The 26,085-nt window shown below is 39.0% G+C and overlaps 1 protein-coding gene and 1 long non-coding RNA gene across 7 annotated transcripts in view; one reads left to right on the plus strand and one right to left on the minus strand.

The window, feature by feature from the left end:
• Nucleotides 1-4,227, minus strand: part of LOC143959311 (COUP transcription factor 2-like) — a 10,796-nt gene extending 6,569 nt beyond the window's left edge. The window contains 3 exon segments of the mRNA XM_077468003.1: nt 16-543; nt 3,725-4,051; nt 4,054-4,227. Of these exon segments, the coding sequence (XP_077324129.1) occupies nt 16-543; nt 3,725-4,051; nt 4,054-4,144 (946 nt within the window). The 5' untranslated portion in view covers nt 4,145-4,227.
• Nucleotides 4,228-12,280: 8,053 nt separating this feature from the next.
• Nucleotides 12,281-26,085, plus strand: part of LOC143959312 (uncharacterized) — a 133,930-nt gene continuing 120,125 nt past the window's right edge. For 2 of the 6 annotated variants that reach the window (XR_013270201.1, XR_013270203.1), the window contains exon 1: nt 12,282-12,848. This is a non-coding gene — a long non-coding RNA (uncharacterized LOC143959312). Of the gene's footprint in view, nt 12,849-26,085 lie in introns of all 6 variants that reach the window. The other 4 variants (XR_013270198.1, XR_013270202.1, XR_013270199.1 and 1 more) reach the window with 3 other exon arrangements.

Raw genomic sequence — 26,085 nt, forward strand, 5'->3', positions numbered from 1 at the left:
AGGAACTGGTCTTACCTGAAGTGAAGAGAACTATAGCTTTTAAACAACTATATTCAGCCGAGTCCACATGTAATGCTTTGAGCTTCTCCACTTGCTCTTGGAAGATTCGTATGTGGTCCATAAAGGCCACCACTCTGTCCGCAGACATAGGGGAAGCGTGGAGACCAGCAGCGGCCAGGAGAGGGGCAACATGGAGTGGCATGGAGCACTGGGCAGCGTTCAGGACAAATAACTCACTCCAGGTCAGCCTGAGCAGTGCCACTTGGTCTGTGATCTGCAGGTCTGGGAAGAAGGGAATATTCCGTGCCCATTCCACGGCACTGAAGAGCATCCTGGCTGCCAGTTCACAAATGTTCTCGATGCCCATAATGTTGTTGGGTTGCATGCATTGGCTGCCAAATCTAGAGGTCGGGTAGGGTTCTGCTCTCAGGAGAAGAGATATATATCCGGATAGGTAGGAATGGCAGTTGAGAGGATCCCCATTTGTCAAGGCGAACTGGCCATGGGTAGGCTGTGTAGGTGGCATTCTGCCCCTCTGTACGGCTGCAGTAAATAAAGAAGAAACTGCAATAATTAATATGTAAGTATCTGCTTGACTTTTTGTCATGCAAAGCGATCTATTCTAGTAGCAACATAAAAACAAACAATACAAAAAAGAATAATAATAAAAAAATAAAAATAAAAAGAAATCAAGTACTGCTATAGTGTTTCTTATTCATTCTACAGTAGCAAAATAAAACAAAATAATAATTAAAAAAAAAATCAACTCTTGCTACAGTGTTTCTTATTTCCCTGTGCTCAGATTTGTTCTGTTGTTGTTGTGTTTTATGATTAAATTACAACAACACATAAGAAAAGCCATTCCACAATTGCTTAAATATCGCTGCTGTGCTTGCTTAATAAAAAAAAAAAAAAATCTGCTGACATCCCCAAAAGAAGAAGACATCCAATTTATTCTCCCATATGTGCTCATAATGTCCTTCTGTTTCCCTCTCCCATCTACACATATAATATTGCGGATTGATTTTAATTATGCTTGTTTTTTTTTTTTCTTTAAATACAAAAGCTCTGGTCCTGTTAGAACAGGACTTTAAAAAACAGAATGATAATAATAAAAAAATAAAAAAAAATAAAAAAAACAACAACATAGAAATCTCCCTGATTTGAATTCCTAGACAATTGCTAGCAGTTGCAGGCCTCGGTGTGTGTGGGGTTATTTTTTTTTTTTTCTTTCAGTGCAATTGCATGCAAGGAAAAAAAGGCAAGGGATGGTTGAAGGGGAAGGTTTGGGGGACGGTGGGGATTTGGGAAAGTATTGTTTGGAGTTGGCCACATTCTGGGGGAGATGTGCGTGACATTGTAGACAGGATAGGGTTAGCCAGAGCAGCTGGAACACAAAGGGAGGCTGTAACCCCCCCTAGCCTACAGAAGACAGCCTGCTGCTCAGGCAAAGCTCTGCACACTATCAGCCCTTCTCTGTCCTTGTCTAAATTTATATCACAAAAGGCTTTGACTTTCACAAGGGGAAACACACACACACACATAAACACATACACACACACACACACATGCACACATGCACAGCAAAGCAGGAACTTAAATAGTCCCTTTTTTTAATGGAAGGGGAGAGGGAAAAAAAGGGAGAGGGAGAGCTGTTAGACGAGCCTGCTCCTCACTGTCCTCTGATCTTAATCAGTTTTAACTCCTGTGCAGAATGACATTCTAGGTCACAGGGGCCAGGCAGATTATTCCATGGAGAGGGAGTTTTTTTTTTTTTTTTACTTGAAGCAGGCATGAATAATATTATTAATCCTAATAATAAAAAATAAAAAATACTATGCATTTTTACATTAACCACTCATTTACCCAAGGACTAGATCTCAAAATAGAACATTTAAAAAATAAATAAAATACTTTGTATTTTTTTAGATTGCACTTCACTGCCATAAACTAGATCCCTACATAGAATATTAATTAAGATAAAAAAAAAAGAGTATGTATTCTTATATTGTACTTCAGTACCCTAGACTAAATACCTAAACAGAACACTAAAGATAAAAAAAAAAAGATCCTATGCATTGTTAGATCCCAGGTCACTGCCCTGGACTAGATCCCTACATAGGTCAAAGTTAAAAAGATACTGGGCATTGTTGAATTATATTTTACTACCCTGTATAGTTTTAACGTCACTTTCCTGGACTAGATCCCTAAACAGAAGACTAAAGTTAAAATAAAGATCCTATGCATTTTTAGATCCCACTTTACTGCCCTAAAGTAGATCCCCAAACAGAACACTAAATATAAAATAAAGATCCTATGCACTGTTAGATCACACTTTACTGACCTAAACTAGATCCCTAAACAGAACACTAAAGATAAAATAAAGACCCTATGCATTGTTAAATCCTAAGTCAATGCCCTAGACTAGATCCCTACATAGGTCAAAGTTAAAAAGATACTGGGCATTGTTGAATTATATTGTACTGCCCTAGAATAGATCCCTATATAGAACATTAATAAAGATAAAACAAGATAGTTTTAACTTCAATTCCTTGGACTAGACCCCCAAACAGAACACTAAATATAAAATAAAGATCCTATGCATTGTTAGATCCCACTTCACTACCCTAAACTAGACCCCTAAACAGAACACTGAAGATAAAATAAAGATCCTATGCATTGTTAGATCCCACTTCACTACCCTAAACTAGACCCCTAAACAGAACACTAAAGATAAAATAAAGATCCTATGCATTGTTAGATCCCACTTCACTGCTCTGGACTAGATCCCTACACAGGTCATTAATAAAGATAACATGATACTGTGCATTGTTGGATTCTACTTCACTGCCCCAGACTAGATCCCTACATAGAACAATTAATAAAAGATACAACAAGATAATATGTATTCTTAGATTCAACTTCACTACCCTGGACTAGATCCCTAAACAGAACACTAAAGATAAAAAAAATAAGATAATATGCATTATCAAATCCAACTTCCCTGCCCTATACTAGATCCCTACATAGGACAAGAGAAAAAAAGAAACTGTGCATTGTTAGATCCTACTTTTCTGCCATAGACTAGATCCCAACACTAATAATGATAAAAAAAGAGAATATGCATGTTTTGCTTTAACCACTTCACTGCCCTGTACTGGATCCCTGCATAGGACAGCTAAAAAAGATACTGTGCATTGTTAGATCCTACTTTACTGCCCTAGACTAGATCCCTAACACTAATAATAATAAAAATAATAAAAAAAAAAGAATATGCATGTTTTGCTTTAACCACTTCACTGCCCTATACTGGATCCCTGCACAGATTGTAAGCTCCCAGGAACAGGGCCCTCCTAACTACTGAGTACCAGTGAGCACAGCGCTAAGTGTTGGCGCTATAGTAGTCCTGCATAGTAATAATAACATAATAGTTTTGATTTCTACTTTTAGCAGTCCTCTTTAAGGTACTGGAGGGACTGATGATTAGCCATGACAGTTGGGGAGCGATGAAGGGCTAAACAAAACAAAAAAGAAAGAAAAAAAAAAAAGAAAAGCAAGCAAAGTCTACACAGACCTCGGCCATGCAAAAGTTACTGTGAATGGTGGAGGGGGAAGAAGAACAAAAAAAAGAAGAAAAAACAAAAAAAAGGGAGGTGGGGGGGGTGGGGGGGGGGTGACATGTAGAACAATAGGCAAGACTAGAAAACAAATGAAAACCCAATACCTTCCCGTCTCATGCCAACTTTGAGGCATTTTTTGAGCCGGCAGTACTGACACTGATTGCGGTGGTGCTGGTCTATAGGGCAGTTCCTGTTGGCACGACAAGTGTAAGACAGGTTCCTCCTGACACTTCGCTTGAAGAAGCTCTTGCAGCCCTCGCAAGTGAACTGGCCGTAGTGCTTGCCGCTCGACTTGTCCCCGCACACCACGCACTCGATGTGCTGCTGCTGCTGCTTCTCGCCTTGGTTCTGGCTGGGCTGGCTGGTCGGGTTCGACTGGGCAGGGGCGGCGGAGGGCACTCCTTGCCCCGGGGTCTGCGGGGTGTGGGGCGCCCCCCTGGCCCCTGCACCGGAGGGGGCTGCGAAGGTTGGCTTCCTGGCACATCGTCCTGAGGGTCTCGCCACGCACCCACTACCATTGCCATATCTAATGAGGGGGACCTATTCCAATCTGCTTTTTTCTTCTTATGGTTGCTGGTGGGATCAGGCAGCTTTAATAGATGAAAAAAAAAAAAAAAAAAGGGGGGGGGGGGTGGGGGGTTTTTTTTGGGGGGGGGGGGGGGGTGATGTTGAGCAAAAAAAAAAAAAATTGAAGAAAAAAGAAAAAGCCGGCAATTAGATGAGTTGTGCTGCAAAGGTGGTGGTGGTAGTGGGGGGACAGAGCAGCACACTTCGGAGGTGCAGCAGCAGACTTAGTGCTGGGGGCCAGGTCCTGGGAACATCATCACAGTCAGCCATTCAGGAAAGCCATGAAGAAGACAGACGAAGGGTTAAGGATTTACAAGGGAGGGGGGATGTGGGGGGGGTGGGGGGGGTAGAAGGGGGGGGGGAAGAGACCCGCTTCTCTTGCTTCTCCTCCAGCGCTGGCAGCCAGTAGGGGAGCCTCTCTCCAGCAGCAGCAGCAGCAGCAGCAAAGACTTGCTCAGATCCCCTTCTTCTTTCTCCCTTCTCTTGCGAGCAGAGCATGCAAACACACACAAGGAAAAAAAAAAAAAAAAGAAAAAAAAAAAAAAAGAAGTCCACTTCTTTCCTTTTCTTTGCTCTTCTTGCTCTCTCCTCTCCTCTCTTCCTCCAGCAAATAATAATAATAATTGCAATAATAAATAAAAAAAATAAAAATTACAAAAAAAAGAGGAGCAGTTCACAGCTTGCTGGACATCCTTCATGCAGAATAAACCTTCAAATAAAAGGCAGGAGCTTTGGAATCAAAGTGATCAAATATGCTAAAGAGGAGGAGAGGGGTTGGGGTGGTTGCAGCAGGAAAAAAAAAAAAAAAAGGGGGGGGGGGTTGGGTTTTTTTTTTTTGGAGAGAGCAAAAAAAAAAGAAGGGGGTGGTGGGGGGTGTTCTGGAGAGGAAGGTTGTAGGAAGTGATTGCGATTTGTAGGAAAGGGCTGGCAGAGTGTGGTGTCTCTCCGATCAGCTCACTGAGCTCTCTATATAGTGAACTTTGACACCACTGCTGCAACTTAGCACACGTTACCATGGTGACGCCGCTCCTTATAAGGGGAGGGGGGGGGGGTTGAGAGATTGTGTTTTAACTGGTCAGGGCTCCCTGGCCCTCCCCTCGCACCCTATTGGTCAGACCCGGCCCTAGTGGTACAGGGTTTTTTTTTTTTTTGCTTTTGCGACTCTCTTGCTGGTGTCCAAGGTCCTAGAGACAGTCTGCTCTGCTACACTACAATCTACTAGCCAGCCCAGCCAGCACCAGCAGCAATACCCCCCCCCCCCCCCCCCCACACACACACAATTGGGAATCAAGCAAAAGGCAAAGCTACACACTGCTCTTTCAACCAGACACAATAAGGTGCTGGAAGGTGAAGAGGGAGGAAAAAGAAAAAAAATCTATTAAAAAAAAATAAATAATAATAATAATAATTGCAAAAGGGCAGAAGGAGAGGAAGAGAGAGAAAAAAAAAATCAGAGGATTGCTTTTAACATGCCTATAGAATGCTGGGTAGAGCTGTGCATAAGTAAGCATCACCATTGATTTGTTTCTTTTATTATAGTATTATGTCTCCCTGGCATGTCAGGGGCACAACTTTCTTTTTTGTACCCATCTATGGACCAGCAGAAGTTGGATCTGCCAGCCTATAGGATGTATAGGAGGGAGAACATACGTGCATAAGTGTCATAAGTAGGCACCAGCATTGATTTTATTATCTATTATATTATTCTTTCTCACTGGCATCTGAGGGACACAACTCATTTTCTATACTTCCAGCAAGAGTTGGGTGCAGCTCTGCCTATAGAGTGTATGGGGGGGGGGGGGGGGTAGATTTTAACATGCCTATAGAATGCTGGGTTGAGCTGTGCATAAGTAAGCATCACTATTGATTTTTCTTTTATTATAGTATTATGTCTCACTGGCATGTGAGGGGCACAACACTTTTTTGGTACCCATCTAAGGACCAGCAAGAGTTGCATCTGCCTGCCTATAGAATGTATAGGGGGGGGGGGCATGTGTGCATATTGCATAAGTATCATAAGTAGGCACCAGAATTGATTTTATTATCTATTATATTATTCTTTCTCATTGGCATCTGAGGCACACAACTCCTTTTCTATACTTCCAGCAAGAGTTGGGTGCAGCCCTGCCTATAGAGGTGTATAAGGGGTAGATTTTAACATGCCTATAGAATGCTGCGTAGAGCTGTGCATAAGTAAGCATCACCATTGTTTTTTCTTTTATTATAGTATTATGTCTCCCTGGCATGTGAGGGGCACAATTCTCTTTTTTGTACCCATCTAAGGACCAGCAAGAGTTTGATCTGCCTGCCTATAGAATGTATAGGGGGGGGGGGAGAGAACATATGTACATAAGTCACAACTCCTTTTTTATACTTCCAGCAAGAGTTTGATCTGCCTGCCTTTAAAATGTATAGGAATGAGTACATATGTGCATAAGTAGGCACCAGCATTGATTTTATTATCTATTATATTACTATTTCTCAGTTGCATCTGAGGGACACAACTCCTTTTCTATACTTCCAGCAAGAGTTGGATGCAGCTCTGCTTATAGGGTGTATAGAGTGTATAGGTGGGTAGATATACATGCCTATTAGAATGCTGGGTGCAGCTGTGCATAAGTAAGCCATCACCATTGTTTATTTTATTTTATTATAGTATTATGTCTCCCTGGCACGTGAGGGGCACAACTCTTTTTAGTACCCATCTAAGGACTAGCAAGAGTGGGATCTGCCTGCCTATAGAATGTATGGGGGGGGGGGGGGACATATGTGCATAAGTATCATAAGCAGGCAGCAGCATTGTTTTTATCTTCTATTATTATTTATCACTGTCATCTGAGGAACAAAACTCATTTTCTATACTTCCAGCAAGAGTTGGGTGCAGCTCTGCCCATAGAGTGTATAGGAGGGTAAATGTTAACATGCCTATAGAATGCTGGGTAGAGCTGTGCATAAGTAAGCATCACCATTCATTTTTTTCTTTTATCATAGTATTATTTCTCCCTTGCACGTGAGGGACACAACTCTCTTTTTTATACCCATCTAAGGACCAGCAAGAGTTGGATCTGCCTCCCTATAGAATGTATGGGGGGGGGGGGGAGAACATATGTGTAAAAGTAGGCACCAGCATTGATTTTATTATCTATTATATTGTTATTTCCCACTGGCATCTGAGGCACACAATTCCTTTTCTATACTTCCAGCAAGAGTTTGATCTGCCTGCCTTTAGCATATATTGGAGGAATAAATATGTGCATAAGTATGCACCAGCATTTATTTTATTATCTATTATATTAGGTGGGTAGATCTGTGCACAGGTATGCATCGGTAATGATTATATGATATTATATTATATTGTATTTTATTATTATATCTCACTGGCATCTGAGGGACACAGCTCCTTTATTATACTTCCAGCAAGAGTTGGGTGCAGCTCTGCCTATAGAGTGTATAGGGGGGTCGATGTTAAGATGCCTATAGAATGCTGGGTAGAGCTGTGCACAAGTAAGCATTACCATTGATTTTGCTTGTATTATAGTATTATGTCTCACTGGCACGTGAGAGACACAGCTCTCTTTTTTGTACCCATCTAAAGACCAGCAGAAGTTGGATCTGCCAGCCTTTAGAATGTATAAGAGGGAGTACATATGTGCATAGGTGTCATAAGTAGGCACCCAGCATTGATTTTATTATCTATCATATTATTATTTCTCACTGGCATCTGAGGGACAAAACTCCTTTATTATACGTCCATCAAGAGTTTGATCTGCCTGCCTTTAGAATGTATAGGAGAGAGTAAGCACCAGTATTGATTTTATTATCTATTATATTAGGTGGGTAGATCTGTGCACATGTATTCATCAGTAAGGATTATATGATATGATATTATATTATATTGTATTTTATTATTTCTCACTGGCACCTGGGGGACCTTTATTGTTTCTCACTGGCACAGCCCCTTTATTAAACTTCCAGCAAAATTTGGGTGCATCTCTGCCTATAGAATGCATAGGGAAGTAGATCTGTGCATATGTATCCATCAGCCTTGATGTTATTATATTATGCTATTATTTCTCACTGTCACCTGAGCGTAGGAGGGTATATCTGTACACAGGTATGCATCAGTAATGATTATATTATATTATGTTATTAATATTATTTCTCATTGGCACCTGAGGAACACAGCTCATTTTTTTTATACTTTCAGCAAGAAATGGGTGCAGTTCTGATCTGCCTGCTTAAGGAATGTATACGAGTGTAGATCTGTGCCTAAGTATGTATCCTCATTGATTTTCCTCTGTTATCATGTCTCACTAGCATGTGAGAGACACAACTCTTTTTACCCATCCACATACCTCCAAGCAAGAGTTGGGTGCAGTTCTGCCTATAGAATGGGTAGGAGGGTAGATCTGTGCACAGGCATGCATCAGCAACGAGTATATTATATTGTATTATATTATATTATAGTATATTTTATTATAGTATATTATATTTTATCAATGCCTCATGGACAGCTGAGGGACACAGCTCATTTTTCATACTTCCAACAAGAGTTGGGTGCAATTCTGATCTGCCTGCCTAAGGAATGTAGATGAGGGTAGATCTGTGCCTAAGTATATGCATCCTCATTGATTATCCTCTATTATTATTTCTCACTAGCATGTGAGAGACATAACTCTTTTTACCCATCCACATACCTTCCAAGCAAGAGTTGGGTGCAGCTCTGATCACTTTCTGTCCCTTAACCTTTTTAACTCTCTGTAAGGAGGTTATTGCAGGACACAGCTCAGATGCTACAGTGATTGCTGTCACTTGGGCCATCGTCTCACTATGATGTAGATATGTTGTAGAAAATTGCAATTACTATAGCGAGTGTCCTAAAATCCTACAATGATTGCTGTCACTTGGGCCATCGTTTCACTATGATGTAGAAATTTTGTAGAAAATTGCAATTATTATAGTGGAGTGGTGGTGACTGCAAAAAAAAAAATATATAATAATAATATAATAGAAGTGAAGAAAATCAATGCTGATTTATATATGCACAGACCTAACCTGATATGCATTCTATAGGCACGTAGATTAGCGATGCACTCAATGCTTGCTGGAATTATTTGGGTGGTAAAAAAAATCAGACCTAGCCTGATATGCATTCTATAGGCACGTAGATTAGAGATGCACTCAATGCTTACTGGAATTATTTGGGTGGTAAAAAAAAATGTTAAACACAAGCTGGTGAAAAATAACTATATATAACATAATATATTTAAATATAATATAATATACTAATATAATATAATAAAATATAATACAGTATACCCAATGCTTATGCATGCTTATGTACAGATTTATAGAATGCCTTCTATTCTATAGGCAGGGAAAGCTGCACCCAACTCCTGCTGGAAGTATCTGGATGGGTAAAAAAAGAGATATGTGCTTTTCACCTGCTAATGAGAAATAATACAATATAAGAAAATTGTTGCTGATGTATGCTTATGCACAGACCTACCCTCCTATACATTGTATAGGCAGGCAGATCAGTCTGCAATGGTGGAGTATGCAGAGAAGATGAATGGGTGACCAGTCACTGGAGGGGTGATGAAGGTTCAAATGGACAATACTGGAGAATGAGACTCGCTGCTGTTTGATCACTTGACCATCACAAAGTGCATAGCTCTGGTTATTATTTTAGCCCAGGCACAGGCATTCGGTGTCAGCCAAGGGCTACACAGGCTTGTTGGTTTAAGCCTAATTGCACAGACAAGCCAAAGTGTCATGATTACCTGGGAAGGTCTATTATTTTACTGCTGGCAAATGTTAGTTTCCCTTCTCCTTGTCACTGAGCGCTATACGGAACTATCCTTTTCCCTTGTTCTTGTGCTCTGTCCGTATGGGGGATAAGACTATAGCATGCTATGTACTAAGCTTACCCAATGCAATGGACACCTTCTTTATGTATCAGAAGTGATATGTTTTATCAGTTATATATATATATATAAAAAAAGCTATAGGAAAACCTCAAGCAACACTTTTCCAAGGCTATGTTTATTCTACATGTGTGTATGATATATAAATATGTGTGTGGGTGCTTGTGCATGCACATGTATACATTTTTCATGCACATGTGTACGCCTCTCCCGCTTTCCTCTGTCTTCCACTTTCACATTATATATATATATATATATATATATATATATATATATATATATATATATATATGCATTTAATATTAATTTAAGAAGTTTAGTCCTGTAGTAACATCAGATTAATATAGTATTATAAATGTGACTATGTCACTATAGGTGTTTAGAGAAGTAGATACGTAAGCTTTCATGTCTCCATTGCACTGGGTGGCTGTAGAAGATGTAACAGATGACATAGGGACCTATTGCTGGAAATGATCCACTACTTCTCTATTACTAGAAGAAATGCAATCTGGAGCTTTCATTGAAATACCCCTCTCAGCCCACACACAATAAGTGTGCCCTGAGAGGGACATTATACGGTGGTATGTAGAAACATATAGTACTAAATGTCACTGCTTTGGGGGGTTTCAGCATTAAAAAATAAAAATAAAAAATAAAAAATAAAAGAATATTTGATATATGACACATGAGGTGTATCGCAGCATGTAAAATCCACTTGGAAATAGTAAAATCACGCTTAGCCAATACTACTTGCATGGGTCAGGTCTTACAACTGGCCTCGTCTATAGCACATTGAAAGGTTTTTAGGTCTTCATCTCAAGCCAGTGTAGAGCTGCAATGGTTCGGGTGTCATTGTGAAGCTTTGTATTGCTATCTTAGGCCATACAATGAATACCAGCATTGTGTCAGATGCATTCTACCATTGTCTACCTTCTATGTGAATCGCAAGCCAGAGAGCCCACACTCACATGGCATTTTTTCAAATGCTTTAAACTAGTTCTATACCTTTAAGAAGCTATGCTCAGCAATCATATTAAAGGGTGTCAATTCAGTGACTTTCAAGAGTCATATAGACAGGTTGTAATATAATATAATACCTTGTGATGTATATACATCCTAGTGATCTATCTAGCTATCCATCCATTCATCTATCCAAGAATCCATCTATCCATCCATTCTTTGATCTATCTTAATAATATTAGAATATCTTATGCTGTGCATGGATGAGTGTGTCTTTACCTATCTATCTATCTATCTATCTATCTATCTATCTATCTATCTATCTATCTATCTATCTATCAATATCTCTCGCTCTTCCTCCTAATAATATTACAATATCGTGTGATGTGCATGGATAAGTGTGCATCCCATATCTATCGATCTTTCTATTTTATCTCTCTCTCTCTCTCTCATAATAATATTATAATATCTTGTGATGTGCATGAATAAGTGTGCATTACATATCTATCTATCTATCTATCTATCTATCTATCTATCTATCTATCTATCTATCTATCTATCTATCTATCTATCTATCTATCGTAGTAATATTACAATATATTGTAATGTGCATGGATAAGTGTTTCCCTAGTGATCTATCTATCTTAGTGATATTATAATATATTGTAATATGCATGGGTAAGTGCTTAATTCCATAGTTTGTCTCTCTCTCTCTCTCCTAGTAATATTCTATCTATCTATCTATCTATCTATCTATCTATCTATCTATCTATCTATCTATCTATCTATCTATCTATCTATCTATCTATCTATCTGTCTATCTATCTATGTGTTTCAATGCATCTATCTATTAGCCACACCACAAGCACTGGTCTGATGAACTGTTGAAAATAAAAAGAATGAGCACATATCCACCTAAGTGTAAAGGTTACATTGAGATGTGCATTCTCATTAGCAACTAGTAAATGATGAAGCCCTGTCTAGTAACCAGTAATATGTGTCTCAGCACTTGTCCAGAAGTGCATTGGTGTGTGTGTATGTGTATGTATGTGTGTGTGTATGTGTATGTATGTGTGTGTGTGTGTGTGTGTGTGTGTGTTTGTGTGTGTGCTATGTCCCTGTGTGCCTTGCCTTGTGTGTCTTCACCCACCCATCACACTGAGGTCCTGTGAATGGGGGGGGGGGGGGGGGTGAGCAAGTGCCATTGTGTTGCTCCTAACTTCCAAGTCAATGCCATTTTTTAACCACTGGCTTGTGGCACTTTCAGAATCACCAGGGGCTGTCAGGAGTTGGGTCCTCTGAAAAATTTACAGTGCTAAATTAGAGCATATGCTGAGAGAGGGGAGAGAGAGAGAGAGAGAGAGATTTTTTTTTTTTTGCCGAAGAACTGAAGTACAGTATCTGTCTGCCCCCTAGTGTAAGGCTTTCATCTGCCTAAAAAAACTAAAGCATGCATTGGAAAAAGGAAGATGGGATCTTAAAGGAGACCGACTTTCTGGCTCACGCAAGTCAGAAAACTTATGTGCATATTAATCTGATTAACTCCTGAGGATTTTTTTTCCCCCCCCCCCAATGAACTGGCTTTTGGACACATGCATTGCATTGGTGGGCGCCTAATGGAGATGCATCCAGGGGGGCTGATGCAGCAGTGTTGCTCCTTTCTCATTGATGGACCGTGTGTGCACAGCATTCCCATCCAGCCAGCCAGCATGGAGGAGACCTGTCCCTTAGCTGCTGCAGCTTGGAGCAGTTCCTTTTGCAAGAGCAGCCGACGGTGAGTACCCAACCCCCCTGTCCCCCTGCTCCGGTGCTGGTCCGGTAGGGACCCCCCCCCCCCCCTAGAGCCCCGGCTACCCTTGCAATCTGCAGCCCTAGCTATTGCTGCTGCTGCTTAAGACAGATGAAAGCTTGCTGCAACTGATCCTGCTATCATTTTAACACAATCATACATTATATGAAACCCAGGCACACACAAACAAGCAAAGAGCCTCAGCACAGGGGGCTAAATAAGCACGCTCAGCAGATTAATCAGGTTAACAGATAGTTAAAGAGATAGATGCATCTGATGGCTAAGCAGACAAGATAGAAATAAAATAGGAACCTACCAAACACGTATTTTCCTTGCTCAGCGTCCCAAATGGCTTGCATCTTCTTCCTATCACTGCAAATCCCTTTTTACTGCTGGCAGGTGAAATGAGTCCCCTTTTGCACGTTATTGAAGATTTCCTTGTTACAAAGAGAGGAATACAATGTCTCCCCTTACTGTGTTTATTGAACAAAACTGATTGCAAAAAGTAAAAAAAAAAAAAAAAAAAAAAAATAGGCAAAGAGCCTAGAGGGTGCAAAGGGAGAAAGGTGAATGGGATATCCTCTGCTGGGAAAGGGAAGTTCTAGTTAAGTCTTGCAGGCTTTGCAAGGAGGAAAGAAAAAAAAAAAAAAACTTGACACTACAACTTTAAATATAGTGAGTTTGAGAGAGCCAGCACACAGCCTGTCAGGAATGTGAGCCTCGCCTTTAAGAAAATCCCCATAGCCAAGGTATAGCAAGAGTACAGTGATCTCCTCTCTCTCATCTCATTCCTTAGAAGGAATAGAGAGCATTGCTACACCTTCCAGTTTGGGGCAGGGATAGATGGGACTTAAAACATGCGCCCAATTGGAAAAAGAAAATCTTTAACTTAATGATTTATCCTCATTTAAAAAAAAAAAAAAACACAGATGTTTATGAAAGAAAGCTTGCTTATGACAATCACACACTTCTGCACATTTTATAGCCCCATGCCCTGATGGCATTTAAGCACAATGTTGCAGTAGAGCAGTAGAGTTTAATAACTTTATTCTGATAAGTTGCCCCCCCCCCACACCTAGCCACCCCCCACATCAGGGTTTTTCAACTTCAATTTAGTGCCTAGGTGGGGGTCACTTTATTGCAACTGGCATACATTTAATGCCAGACACTCACTGTTTGTAAACCATTTCCTTAACAATCCCTTATTTTTGCAGTAGAGTTTAATAACTTTATTCTGATAAATTGCCCCCCCCCACATACCCACCCCCCCCCCCCACATCAGGAATTGTTAACTTTAATATAGTGTCTGGGGTCTGGGTGGGGGTCACTTTATTGCAACTGGCATACATTTAATGCCAGACACTCACTGTTTGTAAACCATTTCCTTAACAATCCCTTATTTTTGCAGTAGAGTTTTTTATAACTTTATTCTGATAAATTGCCCTCCCCACATACTCACCTCCCCCCCACATCAGGAATTGTTAACTCTAATATAGTGTCTGGGTGGGGGTCACTTTATTGCAACTGGCATACATTTAATGCCAGACACTCACCGTTTGTAAACAATTTCATTAACAATCTCTTCTTTTTGTAGTAGAGTTTAATAACTGTATTCTGATTAATTGCCCCCCCCCCCCACATACCTAGCCACCCCCCACATCAGGATTTTTCAACTTTAATATAGTCTCTGGGTGGGGATCACGTTATTGCAACTAGCATACATACATTTAATGCTAGCCAGTCACTGCAAATAATTTCCTTATCAATCTCTATCTTTGCAGTAGAGGTTAATACTTTAATTGAGAGAAGCCCCCCCCCCCAAACCTAGCTACCCCCCCCCATCAGCAATTCTCAACCTTAATTTATTTGCTGGGTGGGGGTAACTTTATTGCAACTGGCATACATTTAATGCTAGCCACTCACTGTTTGCAAATCATTTTCTTATCAATCTCTATATTTGCAGTAGAGTTTAATAACTTTTTTGTGATAAATCCCCCCCCCCCCCATACCTAGTCACCACCCCACACATCAGGAATTTTCAACTTTAATATATTCTCTGGGTGGGGGCCACTTTATTGCAACTGGCATACACTTAATGTTAGCCAGTCACTGCAAATAATTTTCTTATCAATCTCTATCGTGCAGTAAAGGTTAATACCTTATTTATGAGAAGTTGCCCCCCCATTCTTAACTACCCCCCCATCAGCAATTCTCAACCTTAATTTAGTCCCTGGGCGGGGGGCACTTTATTGCAACTGGCATACATTTAATGCTAGCCACTCACTGTTAGCAAATCATTTTCTTATCAATCTCTATCTTTACAGTAGAGTTTAATAACTTTATTTTTATATTTCCCCCCCTGCCCCCCCCCCACACCTAGCCACCCATCAGGAGTTTTCAACTTTAATTTAATCCCTGGGTGGGGGGCATACGTTGCTAGCCACTTACTGTTTGTAAACCATTTTCTTATCAAACTGTATCTTTGCAGTAGAGTAATATCTTTATTCTGATAAATTGCACCCCCCACCCCAATACCTAGACACCCCCCAAATCACAAAATTCTCAACTGTAATTTATTCCCTGTGTGGGTGTCACTTTATTGCAACTGGCATACATTTAATGCTAGCCACTCACTGTTTGCCAGTCATTTCCTTATCAATCTTTATCTTTGCATTAGAGTTTAATAACTTTATTCTGATAAGTCCCCCCCCCACATACCTAGCCCCCCCCCTTCAATAATTCTCAACTTCAATTTAGTTCATGGGTGGTGGGGGGGGGGGGGGGGGGAGGTGACTTTATTGCAACTGAAATACATTTAACGTTATTGTTTACAAATCATTTCCCTATCAATCTCTATTATTTAATGACTAAAAAAAAAAATATTTGTTTCACATAGAGTATATCATAAGGTAAAAGTTGACTGCTGTGATGGGTTCACTTTAATCATCAGTTGTACCCACCTGAACCTTTCAGAAGTGCCCCCTAGGTGGTACCCATAGCACTGGTTGAGAAAGCAGACCATTATTAAGAAGCACTGCTGCTAGCTGAGGGAAGAAAGGCACTGCCTCTACTTTTAGAATATGGCCTGTGTAATACTCATTATATACTCACCCAACTAATGAATGGAACATTAACATATTACAGATGTAATAAATAGACATTGGCAGGCCAGTAAAGTAATGGATTTTTTTTTTTTGTTCCCAGAGATGATGCAGCAAGGCGTACACTTTTTTATTTTATTTTAAGATAAGTGTTCTGCTAAGATGTATGTCAGATTTGACGAATGAAACAAACGCTCTTTCATTGTCACTTGTCCTTGGCTCTAATAGAAATTAAGTTAAACACAGCACTGAATGCTAATTACCTATTTACTGGCTAATGGAAATTACAAATGATTTTGCCTCCTCAAACAATACAAAAAAAATACAGGAAGACACTGTAATTATAGACTTTAAGGTAGGACAAAAAAATAACTGACTATCAGGAGCCCAGAGTCCCTTTAACTAGACATTAATACTATGGAAAAAACACTATTATTGCAAAAAAAAAAAAAAAAAAAAAGAGGGGGGCAATTGCTGCCAGGATAATCAGCCCAGGCGACAAGCCTGAGACAGCCCTTTGGAGGTGATAGGGGGGTTTTTCATTGCCACCTACAGCTTGGCATGTCTGATGACAACAATTAGAGGGTGGTACTGGTGACAGACAGCCATTGTGCTCTTGAAAATCTGCAGGTTAGACCTGGAGCAAAGTTTATCTGAATAAACCCTGGGAAATAGACAAGTGATGTCACTGATTAGGGGGTTGCCACTGAGCCTATGACAAAACTCTTAGCATTTCTGAGTAACCATGTAGGATCATTATGTGATATTTGAAGATTTTTTTTTATTTTTGTTTAAAGGACCGTGCCCTTGGGTTCCTTTAATGACCCCATGAGGTTTTATTTCTGCCAAGGGGGGTGGTTTTTTAAACTTTGGCCCACATTATATTGATAGCTGCCACTGTGATCCCAAAGGTCAAGGGTGAGGCAGCCTAACCCCTAAGACCAGACAGATTGTTAGCCTGCTGAATAAGAGCCACCATTTCCAATCGTCTTTTCTAGTAGGACACTGGTGCCAAGCTTGGTCTTTTTAGGTGATAAAGCAAGTTATTATTATTATTATATATATTTTTTAAAGTCTAGATTAGTAAGAGAGGTGTTTGCTGGAGCCTGGATCCCCTTTTCTAGCATTCCCAAGGCACTGCCTTTGTCTGATATGGAATAGGACCCTCTGAATGGTGTGAAAAAAGGAGCGAGAGGGTCGCTTCAAATCGATTTTACTTGTTCTCTGTGTCTTTTCGGATCAATGACTCTCAATGGTCTTATATGTGCTCTTTCAACCAAAAAACTTGTGCAACATTTTCTGTCTGTATTCTTGCTAAATACAATAAATTCGGTGTTTTTACCAATCACTGAGCACTCATCATGAAGACAGCCAGGCAAGGCAATTAAGCAGAGACACCTAGAAAGAGCAAATCTTCCACATAAGACGGTTCAGAAATGGTGCTGATAATTAGCCTGTTTTCTTTTCTTTTTTTCCTTTTCCCCGTGAATATAAAGCATCACCCCTGAGAGGAGAGGAACAGGTGCTCTTGCTGGGTCACTTTGTCCCTCAGCATTTCATTCTGTGCCGATATTTGCAGCCTGAACAGCCAACCTCTCTGCCTCCAAATACTTGCTAAAAAGGAATTATATTCTCAGCACCCTTTGCCTAGATCAGGGCACAATCAGCACTTTAAAAATGCAAGTTACAACGTGTAAATGACAAATCGAAACATTGGAAACTGTTAAGTACACAAAGTCTGCTACATAAACATGTCACAAAGTGCACCAGACTGTAAACCAACCATTACAATGTAACAGTTGTGGCTGCAAAAAAAAAAGACTCCTCCAGGGGGGAGAAGAATTGTACAAAAAGTAGCAGTTATTGTGTCACAATAATATATTTATCTGTAGTGGCCCAGAATCCTGGTATATAGGCTATGAAGACTGCAATGATCATATTATGCATGGGGGAGATAGATAGATAGATAGATAGACAGATAGATAGATAGATAGATAGATAGATAGATAGATAGATAGATAGATAGATAGAATGCAATTGTAAATAGATTTGTAAGAGAAAGCGAGAGACGGGAAGACAGGAGAGAAAGAAAGAAAGAAAGAAAGAAAGAAAGAAAGAAAGAAAGAAAGAAAGAAAGAAAGAAAGTAAAGGGGATGGAGATAGAGAGAGAAGGAGGGAAAGAGAGAAAGAGGGGAGGGGGAGAAAGAAAGAAAGAAAGAAAGAAAGAAAGAAAGAAAGAAAGAAAGAAAGAAAGAAAGAAAGAAAGAAAGAAAGAAAGAAAGAAAGAAAGAAAGAAAGAAAATGGGATGGAGATAGAGAGAGAAGGAGGGAAAGAGAGGAGGGGGGGGAGAAAGAAAGAAAGAAAGAAAAGGGGATGGAGACAGAGAGAGAAGGAGGGAAAGAGAGGAGGGGGGGGGGAAGAAAGAAAGAAAGAATGAAAGAAAGAAAGAAAGAAAGAAAGAAAGAAAGAAAGAAAGAAAGAAAGAAAGAAAGATAGAGGGATGGAGATACAGAGAGGAGGGAAAGAGAGAAGGGGGGGGGGGGGGGGGGAAGTAAGAAAGAAAGAAGACCCACCCGTTGTCTATCTACAAAGAGTAATGGTGCTTAATAAAGAAAGAATGTAGAGCGAGAGAGAAGAAAAAAGAGTAATGGAAAGAAAGAAAGAAAGAAAGAAAGAAAGAAAGAAAGAAAGAAAGAAAGAAAGTGAGAGAGAGAGAGAAAACAGAGAAATAGCGATGGTAATAGAGAGAAAGAGAATGAGAAAGGGAGAGAGAGAGAGATAGAAGGAAATAAGGAAAGAAAGAAAGAAAGAGAGAAAGAAAGAAAGAAAGAGAGAAAGAAAGAAAGAAAGAAAGAAAGAAAGAAAGAAAGAAAGAAAGAAAGAAAGAAAGAAAGAAAGAAAGAAAGAGAGGGGGTAGAGAGAGTAAGGAACAGGGAAAGAGAAAGAGAAGAGAGGGGAAGAAAGAACGAAAGAAATAAAAGAAAGTTATTGAGAGAGAGAGAGGGGAGGATATTTTGGACACTAAAATTAAACATAAACATAAATAAAATACAGAAAGGATAAATAAAATAAAGACGGAATGACCACAGGAAAGACATAGTCAATATATAATGAGAGAGGGCTAAGGAAAGAGAGGATGGGGAAAGAGAGACATGGAAAGAGAGAGAGAGCGATGGTAATATAAAGAATGAATAACAGAAAGAGAGTGAAAAGGGAGGAAGAAAAAAATAAAGAAAGAAATGATGACGGAGATAGAGAGAGAAAGAGGAAAAGAGAAGAGAGAGAAAAGAGAGTCATGGAAAGAAAGAAAGAAAGAGAGATGGAAAGAAATACATCGTGAATGAGAAATAAGAAGGGAACGAGAGAGAGGGAGAGAGAGAGAGAGAGAGAGAGAGAGAGAGAGAGAGAGAGAGAAAGAGACGAAGGAAGAAAGAAAGAAAGAAAGAAAAAAAGAAAGAAAGAAAGAAAGAAAGGTTTAAGAGAGAGAGAGAGAGAGAGAGAGAGAGAGAGAGAGAGAAAAGAGTAAAGAAGATACAGAGAGGGAGAGATAAGAAAACAAGGTCAGACACACAGAATAGGAGAGATCTAGAGAAGTATAGAGAGTGGTTGTGTTGCTGTTGGTGGGGGCAGTAGAGTTAAGCCCTACTATCCCAGACAATACAAACCTCCTGTAGGGAAGGGTATTGATCTGCAGAGATGCTGAAGATGTCACCACACTAAATATTTACTGATCACACACAAATAGCTAGGGCTTGAACGATCTTCCCATGTGTGGAAGGCAGAGGGAGAAAGGTAAATCATTTTATTAGTGTATATAAAGCAGAGAGCACACTCTGGGATGGAGTGTTTTAAGATGTGTCTTTAGCTGGATGAAAAGAGTTAGGTAAATCGATATCCAGTGATTAGGAGCCCCAGCAGTGACAGGACTTTTAGAAGAGACAGTATATTCATGGATTCTCTTCCAAGTCAGGCAAAAGTGTTGTCACTCAGACCTCAGAAGAACATAGGAGCAACAAAGCTGGCAGAGGCTCAGCCCCAGTGCAAACACACTATACAGTACACTATGCAGTACACTATACAGTACACTATACAGTACACTATGCAGTACACTATACAGTACACTATGCAGTGAAATCAAGTGTGTTGAAACAGATCATTAATATCTCTGTAAATAGTTGGGTCTGGGGAACATATGACGTTCGTTATATCAGGGTCCACAAATGCTAGACGTTTACTGTGCTTTGCATACTACAATAAAATAAACTCAGGCAATGATTTTCTTTTAGATCACAATTATTGCCTCATATTCCAAAAAACAAATGCAACTTTTTTTTTCTATTGATCACTTTCTTATAAACTAGCCCACCTCTACTATGTGACCTTTTTTTTTGTTTGTTTGTTTTTGTTTTTTTACTCTGTTCTATAAAGCAGTGATTTAATAAAGTTGCTGTAGGTGAAAGTTTCATTTACCTGGCCCAGGTGATTTATTGACCTGGAGCAGACATCCTAGCTGTGCAGCCATGACAATGAGGCCAGAGTGCAGACAATCTGCATAAGGCTTCTCCTGACATACTAATACTCCTATTAACTCTGCCTGTGCCAGGCCAGTGAATTAAAGTACATGTAGTGATCAGGAGAATTCTACCTTCCTTCAATCAAATGCAGAGATGTCCATGCAAGAATAAAGCCACTTTAACCTCTTTTGCTCTTCAGTGAGACCATAGTCAGATGCAATAAAAAAAGTATTATTCTTTATAATAGCAACATCTGCAAACAATCAGCGTGGTCACTCCAAGGACTTGGGGGAAATGACATTCCATAGTCCTGTATGTAACCTCATGTATCCATGTGAAGGATTATTGCATACAGCAGTCCCCTCACACTGCTATCAGTGCTATCAGTGCACAGCATGCATGTTTATCGCAGGTGTACAAGAGATCTGAAACATTGTAATAGTTATGTGAGCAACAGGAAACACAAGTCAGAGGAAATCTGATGAATGGGGGTTTTCTCTGTGTGGGAATCATACTTTCAGCTCAGGATTAGGGGTCATCATATGTTTTCAGGTGTCTGAGTCAATTCCCTTCTTTTAACTCTTTGTGGGTGAATCCACAAGAAGAAACCAATGAGCTTCCAGGTTTTATTACCAAAGCTTAATTGAACAAGCTGGGGTTAGAAGCTCATTGGATTCTATGCAGAAGTGAGCCTGGTTTTGCACTTTCCAGCTTTAGTAAATAAACCCCATTGTGTACTTAAAAGTGGGGTATGCCTGTACACACACACACACACACACACACACACACACACACACACACACACACACATATATATATATAACTTTCAGATTAGGATTAGGGGGTCATCATATCTTTTCAGGTGTCTGCGTCAAAACCCTTCTTTTAGCTATATATGGGTCAATCAACCTTGCAAGCAGACCTAATATATAGACATATATAGGATTAGGGGGTCATCATATGTTTCAGGTGTCAATACCCTTATTTTTAACCCTTTTGTGGGTCAAAATGTGTCCACCCTCCTATAAACAGACCTAACAATCAGACCCAATATATGGATATATATTTATTTGTATATCTGCGTGTGTGGAAATTATACTTTCAGTTTAGGATTGGGGGGGGGGGGTCATCATATTTTTTCAGGTGTCAATACCCTTCTTTTAACTATTTTCTGAGTCACAATGGGTCCATCACCTTAGAATCCCTCTGAGTTATTCTGGCAGACCTAACAAGCAGATCTAATTATATATATTTCCCTGTGTGAAAATGATACTTTCAGTTTAGGATTAGGGGGGTCATCATATGTTAAGTTTTAGACAGAGTCAATACCCTTCTTTTAACCCTTTGTGGATCAAAATTAGTCCATGAACCTAGGATCATTGTTCAAGCAGAACAATATATATATATATATATATATATATATATATATATATATATATATATATATATATATATATATATATATATATATATATATATATATATTTTCCCCTGCCTCTCCTATAGTTAACCCTTTCAATTGCCAATTGAGCTAGTCGACCTGCAAACGTATCTTGCTTGAAGTATTGCTGGAGAGTAGAAGCATAAAGTAAGGTCGGTTGATTTTACCTTCAAGGGATAAACAGGTAGACAGAAAGACATATTTTATTCTGTACAATAACATGTATTTCTAAAGACAACAAATCACTATTATAAAAAGATAAAAATCCCCCTCAGTGCTATTGTTTCTGAAAGTCCAAAAATAAATTAGTGTTCCTAGAAAAGGTGATAAGCTTCTAAAAAAGGTTCTTCTAAATTTTCAATTTTTCAAGCAAATATATATTTATAGGAGCAGAAAAAAAACTGTTGTTTCAAGCAGATGTCCTGCAGTGAAGAATAAGTTGCTTCCCCACAAGCAGTTAATTCAGTGCACCATTCCTAGTCATGGCCTTTGCCTGCTCTGTGACTGCTATGTACTGCGCTATGGAATGTGCAGGTGTCTCTGAACGGCCGCTTCGTATTCATTCTAAAGACCTCATTTTATTGCGTTGTCCGGCTAATTCGTTGACCCCAATCTCTTTGATATCGCAGACTTTCATATCATTAAGAGACATTTTATTATGCTAAAGTAAATGGAACTCAGGAATGGGAGACACCTGCCTGTCAATAGTTCTATATACACACACACACACATATACATATATATATATAGTTGATAATATCTATCTATAGATAGATAGATAGATAGATAGATAGATAGATAGATAGATAGATAGATATAGATATTATATCATATCTACTTACAGTATAGCTCCTGGCTATTAATCAAATGCTCTCAAAATAGCTTTCAACCTAACATTAGATAATACATCGAAAGCTATTCACTCTATCGTACCATTAACAAGCAGTAGACATCCATTTACCTACAACTACACGTTTGATCGTTTTGCATAAAATATTAATGGGGCTAAAAACAAATATAAAATAAAATATAAATAATTTTGTCCTTTTTGCAAGCTGACCCATCGAGGTGCAATTTTATTGCAAAAATACAGTGGCACATGGCTACTAATTTTAGAAATTCAAAATAAAGAAACCTTTTCATTGCTGGACACGTAAGTGTAAGTAAAGAGCCAGTTGATTAAAAATATATTTTTATTTTTTTTATTTTTTTGCTGCTGTTCTGTGTTGTTTCATTACACACAAAAGGTGGATAAAAAAAATGCAATCTTATTTAAAACAATTTAAATTCTAAGCATCGTTGTATCCTTGGATCATTGGTCCTATATACCCTCTAGGTGTAAACAAAGGCACATGTGGGGTTGGCCAGTGATGGCCAAAAGTGATCCAGTTAGAGGTGATAAAGGAAATGTCAGGAATTCTTCTTGTCTCCTTTGCACAAGTTGGTGTATCTCCTCCTCGCCTCTCACTATCAGTCTGGGTGCCCCAGGGCCACTGGAAAAAGGCTCCACTCCCAAGATTGCTTTCAGACCTCTCCGTCCTGGTGATGGATCACCATGTCAATTTAAACGGCACAGGATTAATTTGTTTCAATGATTTCTCCTTTAGAATGAATGCCAGTCTTATTCTATCTCTCTTTACTCCCTTGAATTAAAAATAAAATAAAAAAATAAAAATAAAAATAAAATAACCTTTTTTTTCCTTCCTTCTTTCATATAGGCAGCAGGGAGATGGTAATAGCAGCAGACAAGCAATGTGCAGTGTTGCAGTACAATCTGAGTGTTTTATCTCATTATTCGGGATAAAGACACAGGCAGTTAGGAAAAATGATATCGGATCCAGCACCTTTTCAATAAATACTTGTCTGCTAAGTGATTCTGTGCAGACTGGGCTTGACGTGGAAAGACTTCATTTGTCTTAGATATTAAATTACACATTTAACTATTGTAGCCCACAAGTGTTATTTACAACTTCTTTTATGATTTCAGACTGTACATAGCAGGTCAATATATATATATATATATATATATATATATATATATATATATATATATATATTGTTCTGCTTGAACAGTGATCCTAGGTTCATGCATTCATTTTGACCCACAAGGGTTAAAAGAAGGGCATTGACTCTGTCTAAAACCTAACATATGATGACCTAATCCTAAACTGAAAGTATCATTTATTTTCACACAGGGGTATTGCTTTACCCATTGGGATTGATTCACTAAGGGAGTAGATAATGGTAGATTAGTAGATAATGTAGATAATGGTAGCTTGGTGTATTCCTAGCTATTCACTTGGAATACACATGCATGTGCAAGGGAAATTAAAGAAGCAAGGCGAATGCTGTCATAGGAGGCAGTATTTTGTGCCATCTTGTTTACTAAACTTAGTAAACAAGTTTACTTTACAAGCATTCACTTTACAAAGTGTAATTTCCCTTCTTCATTATGTTTTCTCTTTGAATACTCAACCATATGCAAAGGACATAAAAAAAACAAAACAGGATTTTAGCTAGCTCATGATTAGTTGATTAAACCAACATGACTTTATCTCATTACTGAGCATTCACTTTTCCAAGTGTAAATTCTCTTCTCCCATTGGGGATGGGGATGATTCACTAGAGAAACAGAGAATGGCAGATTAGGTGAAAACTATTCACTTGGAATACAGTCACATGCATATGCAAGGGAAATTAAAGAAGCAAGGTGATTGCTGTCATAGGAGTATTTTGTGTCATCTTGTTTACTAAACTTATAGTGAGCATTCACTTTACAAAGTGTAATTTCCCTTCTCTGTTATGTTTTCTCTTTGAATACCCAACCATATGCAAAGGACATTAAAAAAAGAAAGGGTTTTAGCTAGCTCATGACTGGTTGATTAAACCAACATGGCTTCAGCTTACTACTGAACATTCACTTTTCAAAGTGTAAATTCTCTTCTCTCATTGGGGGTGATTCACTAAAGGAATGGAGAATTCTAAATTAGGGGAAAGCTTTTAACTCAGAACTACCCATATGTGCAAGGGAAGTTAAAAAAGCAAGATGATTGCTGACACGTGATTCAGTATTTGGTGTCACCTTATTTACTAAACTTAGTGAAAATTCACTTTTCCTAGTGAGCATTCACTTTTTAAAGTGCAAATTCTCTTCCCCCATAGCATGTTCTCTTTGCATACTGTAAATGTCACGAAACAGGATTTTTTTTTCTAGCACATGATTGATTGTTTAAAGCAAGCATGGCTCCAGCTTTCTTATAAAGGCAAACTGAGCATTCACTTTCCAAAGGGTACCTTTTCTTCTCCCGTTGGGGATGATCCACTAAAGAAATGGAGAATACTAGATTAGGGGAAAATGGGAATGGAAAAAAGCAAGGTGATTGCTGACACATGATTCAGTATTTTGTGCCACCTTATTTACTAAGCTTAGGGAACATTCACTTTGCAAAGTGTGAATTCCCTTCTCCCTTTAGTGTGTTCTCTTTGGATACCCATCCATCTGCAAAGGAAATATAAAACAAAAAAAACCCCCAAGATGATTGCTGACACCCAGTTCAGTAGTATTTTGTGCCACCTTATATACTAAACTTAGGGAACATTCACTTTACAAAGTGAGTATTCGCTTTTCAAAGTGCAATTTCCCTTCGCCTTAATGTGTTCTCTTTGCAAACCCACACACAATGGTCATTGGAAAAAAAAACAAAAAAAAAAACAGGATTTTTGCTAGCACATGATTGATTGAAGACAACATGGCTTCATCCTATTTATAAAAGCTTACTGAACATTCACTTTGCAAAGTGTAAATTCTCTTCCCCCATTGGGGATGATTCACTAAATGCATGGAGAATGCTAGATTAAGTGAAAGCTATTCACTTGGAAGGGAAATGAAAAAAAGCAAGATGATTGTTGACACATGCTTCAGTATTTTGTGCCACCTTATTTACTAAACTTAGTGGGCATTCACTTTTCAAAGTGTAATTTCCCTTCTCCACTACGTGTTCTCTTTGAATACCCAACCATGTCTAAGAGAAATAAAAAACAAACATTTTTGCTAGCACATGATTGGTTGATTAAAGCCAACATGGCTTCATCTTACTTATAAAGAGCATTCACTTTTCAAAGTGTAAATTCTCTTCTCCCATTGGGGATGATTCACTAAAGGAGT

Source organism: Lithobates pipiens, unplaced genomic scaffold, assembly GCF_037356315.1.
Source record: "Lithobates pipiens isolate NorthernLeopardFrog02 unplaced genomic scaffold, aLitPip1_a1.2 Scaffold_7, whole genome shotgun sequence".
In the NCBI taxonomy this organism is placed as follows: Eukaryota; Metazoa; Chordata; class Amphibia; order Anura; family Ranidae; genus Lithobates; species Lithobates pipiens.